A 5,635-nucleotide genomic window follows, 5' to 3' on the forward strand; every position below is an offset into this window, starting at 1 on the left:
AATTGACAAAAAAAGACCGATCCTTATAACTACTAGTGAACCGTTGACATAAGTTAACTAGTCATTCATATTGAAGATATAAGGATAGAAATCAACTATTAGTGCACTAGTTACAACAGTTAACTAGTCATTCATTTTTTTTTTTTTTTTTGAGAATCAAGTTAACTAGTCATTCATATTGAAAAAAAGAGGGACAGATATCAGAATGGAACTTGTGTCAAATTGGATCCTTGAGATGAGAAATGATTCCCTCTTCGGTCAAGCTGTCAAAAATCTAACTCTTTTAAGACTTCCTAGAGCTTTTCATCATCCAATCAAAGCATTTACACGACTAACAATAGCATTTGTGGGTAAAAAAACGAAACTGTATATAAGCGTATGAATGTATGAATTAAAATAAATGAATCAAAGCATTTTTGTATATATGTAGTGGGAAAAGCCATGGTCAGTTCCGAAAAATCCCCAATGAAAAATAGAGATTGTAACACTCAAGTTTATGACACTTTTTTTTTTTTTTTATGAGAAGTTTATGATAAACTTGAGTCCACAATAAAACGGAGAAACAACAAATAAAACTCACCACAAAGTTAATAGAAAAGATCTTTCCTTTAAATACTTCAACTCTTTGTAGCACCCAGAAAAACTTCAAGAAAACTCCACCCATTTATCTTAGCAAAGAAAAAAAAAAGTCTCTTTATTCTTTTTCACTCTAACCAACTCTCACTGTGTTTTCTCTCTATATTCTCTGATTGCTTGTATAGGCCTCTACGTGAGTGTTTGGATTCAGCGTTTCCGCGTCTGCGTTTAGTCCAGACGCGTTTTGCTCTTTTTTTTTTTTTTTTTCCCCCAGCCACACTTGCTGACTGTCCTGCATTTCTCCTCTTTTTTTTTTTTTTTTTTTTTTTTCCTGCAGCAGCACTCTTTTCAGGGACAAACGGCTACTGTTCATGAACAGTAGCAGTATATATCTTACTTTTCAGTTGTTTTTTGCCGTGGACAGTGCATTCGTGTACTGTTCACGGACTCACAAATTTTATTTTTAGTTTTTTTTTATTAAAAATGGGTCTCACACTACTATTTATACATTTAAAAATTATTTTGCTACAGTGTTTTCAGTTTTCAGCAATAAGTTCTATCCAAACGGACCCGGTGTGTCTCTCTATTTTACTTCAGTTCTTTTCTCTCAAAAATGGCCGAATTGCCTTCTCTCTTTTGTCTATTCAACTTTGAATTAGACTGTCCGAGAGACCCCAAACGTGCAACATTATTATTTCTCAATTTGATCCGTTCAGTTCAACAAGCCATTAATGAAAGTATGAAACCAAAAGTTCAATTGATATTTAGTTCAGAGAACTTGGAATGAAACTACTCCAAATTCCAAAGCAAAGTAAAGAGATTAGACAAGAGAAAATGGCATTACTGTATAGGCATCATTGGATAGCGTATTAAGGCAAATATTAAAGAGAATGTGCTCCTTAGGGTTAAAATAATTTGGGTTTTATTTAATAAAAAAAATTAAAAAAATAGAAAAAATTGTATAAAGCTGATTTTATAACTTGTAAAGCTGATAAAAATCATTTTATATTATACAAGCAAATCCAGGAATGAATAAGCTACTGCATATTTAAAATGAACATGCGGGCAATCACATCATAGCCAAGAATGATCACAAAAAGGGCTTACCGAATCATAAACTGAGAATTCCAATGAACCATAGTCAAAATTAATGCAAAATTTATTTCATTAAATATGAAAGTAGGAAAATTAACCTCCTCAAAAAAAAATATATATATATTTAACATGAACAACTACTACTTAAAAAAGCTCCAGAACAAAGTCATGTACATTAATCATAGATTGCAAGCTTCTGGTACATCTCGCCAGAGATAGCTTCGTGCATGACAGCAACAGGGTTGATAATCCCACCATTTTCCAAGAACAACTTGACCAAATTCTTGGAAAACCCACTCACCAGAGCCACCCCACTCTGATCGGATGGAACAGGAGTTGCCTTAGAGTTCCTAAGGTTCCAAAACACAATCTCAGGCACCTTATTGTACCCCTTCTCCCTAAACTTTCTCTGTATAACCTCATAGTCAGTTTCCCACCCTGACCTCCTCAGCCTAGCCTCTCTCTCTCGCTGTTGTCTAGCCTCATTCCGCCTCTGCCTCCTTGCATTCACATCGCTCTCCGACTCATCACTATCCATATCCGAAGAATCATCATCATACATACTATTATTATATCCACCATACCCAAAACCACCATAATAATTACCATACTCATGATGCCCGGATGCTTCATCAAACTCCATATCACTGAAAACAAACACTTTCTGTATAAGTTGGTCCTCAGTCAAGTCTGCTTGAACAGCCACATCCAGAATCTGATCAAACACAGCCTGAAAGTTGGTGCTCCCACCCCAATTCATATTTCTGATAAACTCAGTCTTTTCACTCAGGCTATCTCCTTGAACCATTTGAATGGTAGGGTTGGTGTCAAAAGTTATCACATGACCTTTCCATGGGTCCTCACTAAGCTCCGAGATCATCAACCCTAGAGCCACACAAACATTCATAGGCTTACCACACATACTCCCCGACACGTCACACACCGCAATGCAGTTACTCAGCTTACCCTTCTTCAACAAGTCATCCACCATTCTCTTCCACTGAAGCTCCGCCACCTGTCCACCATCGCTGTCATTCAACGAAGCGATAATCTCATGTGGGAGCAACGCGCCCGCAGCGATTGTTGCCTCACCATGCTTCACGCTTTCGAGGTACTCCTGGAATCGCTTGTTGTCGTGTTTCAGAAAGTGTTCCTTGTAATTCTTCATTGCCACCGAAGGTACACGTTTGTAAGGCAAGGTTTCCCACATATTTGCACTCATATACACTTCGGGGAGTTCCAGAACCTTATGGAGCGGAACCAAAACTTGCTTTCTCAACCTATCTCGGACTCTAAAAGCATAGTGAGCATCTTCTAGGGTTTGATATTCCGGGTCGGACTCTTTAGGGAAAACCCGTTTAGCAATGCTCTCGCATATCAACAAGGACTTGTCGTAGGCCGAGTCAATCGAAGGGCACCATTTCGCTGCAAGACTGATATCTCTATGCCTTCCTTCATTCAAAGCTTGCATATCAGCCTTCAACATCTCGGCAAAAACATCGGAAACGGCGTCGTGCAAGAACCGATAAACCGGATCTCGGTTATACCTCTCGAAAGCTTTCTTGGCCATGGCCAAGACCCGTTCTTTCCTCATCGTCCTTACGTGCTCCCTTTCAAGATTGGCTTTAGCGATATTCTGCTTAACCCTCAACTCCTTGCGCAACTTTGAAGAAGTCCTATTCTTCTTCTCGGTACTTTTTTTCATTTTTGCGAGGCTTTTTCTTGCCATTCTGCCTGTGACTCTCCCTCTGCTGCCTTGCATTCTTCTTCTGCCTATGCCCTTGGCTCCTTTTCTCTGGTCCCATTCTCTCTTGGCGATTTCGCGTGCCGACTCGCCTTCGAGAATTAGGTAAAGAATTTCGGGGAGGTCTTTGAAGTAACCGAAGTCTGCGAAGGTTCTAGCGTTGAGGGCTAGGGTTTTAGGGTGGTGTTTATGGAGCCAAAGCGCCGCCGTATAGAACCGCTGCTTGTCGGATTTGCCAGTGCCGTGTACTCCACGGAGGTTACAGATGAGTTTGAGTGTGGTGAGAGGGTCGTAGGCCCAGGCTTTTTGGACTCGCTCGACGGTTTCGTGGGATGGTGTGGAGGGGACAACGTGGAAAAAGAAATCTAAACATGGGTTTCCTGATGCATTGTAGGTTAATGAACAGTTTTCTGTGAAGCCGAGTGTGGGTTCTTGGGTTGAAAGATTTAGGGTTTCTACTGAGGACTCGATGGCGGTAGTGGTGGTGCTTTTGGTGTAGATCTGGGGTGGGCCGAGAAGAAGGGAATCTGAGGCCATTGGGATTATACTTTAGGAAGGGTGAGTGAGACTGAGATTTTTTATTGAGATTTGAGAGAGAGAGGGAGAGAGAGACGGAGTTTGATTGTGAATAGGGTTTAACAAAGGGGATTTATGAGAGAGAAGATTACTTCTTTTTTTTTTTTTTTAGAATCACAAACATCACATATATTATACGGAGGATGGGATAAAGGATTACTTGATAAGCAAGATTACAACTACAATACTTGGAAGTTACAATTTTACCATATACACGTAGATGGAATAAGGGAATTACTTGGCAAGCAAGATTACAATTACAATACTTGAAGACTAATTTTACCATATACACGTATATTACCCGTATACTTCACGTACGTGGGTTAACTTTTGTAAATCACGCGTCATCCGTTTTGTTATCAAAGTTACGGAACGTTTATTTAGGCCTAAAAGTTACGGAACGTTTATTTAGTAGAGAACGTGTTTAATTTGAAAAAAAGTTAAAAAAGGTTGGTTAACGCAGCCGTCGTGTATAGAAGATGAGTGACACACTACTGGAATAGAACTCTGATGGCATAACCAAAGTGCAACCAACTGGATAATTAAACAATAAATTAAGAATAATCTTTGATCTTATTCCAACTTCCTCTGTGAAGATTTGATTCGGTATGCAATTTCGTTTTTATAATTTTTATTCTTCTGCAACTTGCTTTGCGTGCTTAATATTCACCACCATTAATGCACAAGACTAATTTAGTTTCTTTTCCCTTAAAAAAAGAAGAAAAAACAAATCCTCTTTAATGTTTGCTTTATCAATATCTATTACAATTGGTTGGTACTCAAAACTCAATTCTGGTTGCACACAGATTTACTCGAACACATGAGCAATGCCACTTACAAAAATATTTAGTGTAATGCCTTTAACAGTAGTATGTTATGATATCCACATGAATTATATGATACTAGTCTCTAAGCAAAGCATGCGCTCACGCGTGATGAAAAATTATTTCACCACACCCCTAGTTTTTTTTTTTTTTTTTTTTTTTTTTTTTTGTGATTGGAAAATGTAGTAATCTCAAATTATAATAAATACATTAAATTAACCCTTACCCAAAAAATAGAAGAGTCTCTGCGCGTGCTCAGAGGCTAGTACGTTGTTATCGATTTTCATCTGAGTTCATTACTAATATCGCTTAACACCTAGTTTTTATTGTAAAATTATGGTAAAAATGTTGTGTCATAGTCAACCAAGTCATCAAACAATGAAAAGACAACAAAGTTGTGTAAAAATACATGATTACTACAATAACTATTTAAATTAACATTGACACTATTCATTTTGCATTTAGTTTTTTTTTTCTTTACGTATTCTCATGTTGACGGAAGAGAATAAAATGTAATTGTTGTGTGTGAAGAAAGAGAAACAATTAAAACAACTAAGAAAATTTGATATTTTAATGAAATCTAGTATAAAACTGATAATCTGATGGGGTGTTTTGAAAAATGAGTATGTAAAATATAAAAAGTAGGTTCTTATGCTAAAATATATAGAAAATGTTGCTCGAGTTGATGCGAATGCTCTAAGTGAGTGTGTGTGTGTGTGTGTGTCTATATATATATATATATGCTAAAAGCTTCCGTATTTTTTACACGAACTTTTAAAATAATAAACGTTTAGTACCCGTACTACACACGTACCGTTAT

General features: G+C 37.4%; 1 protein-coding gene across 1 annotated transcript; it reads right to left on the minus strand.

Moving 5' to 3' along the window:
* Nucleotides 1–1,831: 1,831 nt before the first annotated feature.
* On the minus strand, nucleotides 1,832–3,989 carry LOC142636704 (uncharacterized). Its single transcript, XM_075810993.1, has one exon. It carries the CDS (start codon nucleotides 3,950–3,952, stop codon nucleotides 1,847–1,849), a length of 2,106 nt encoding a protein of 701 aa, XP_075667108.1. The 5' UTR covers nucleotides 3,953–3,989; the 3' UTR covers nucleotides 1,832–1,846.
* Nucleotides 3,990–5,635: the final 1,646 nt, after the last annotated feature.

Source organism: Castanea sativa, chromosome 5 (assembly GCF_040712315.1).
Source record: "Castanea sativa cultivar Marrone di Chiusa Pesio chromosome 5, ASM4071231v1".
Taxonomy (NCBI): domain Eukaryota; kingdom Viridiplantae; phylum Streptophyta; class Magnoliopsida; order Fagales; family Fagaceae; genus Castanea; species Castanea sativa.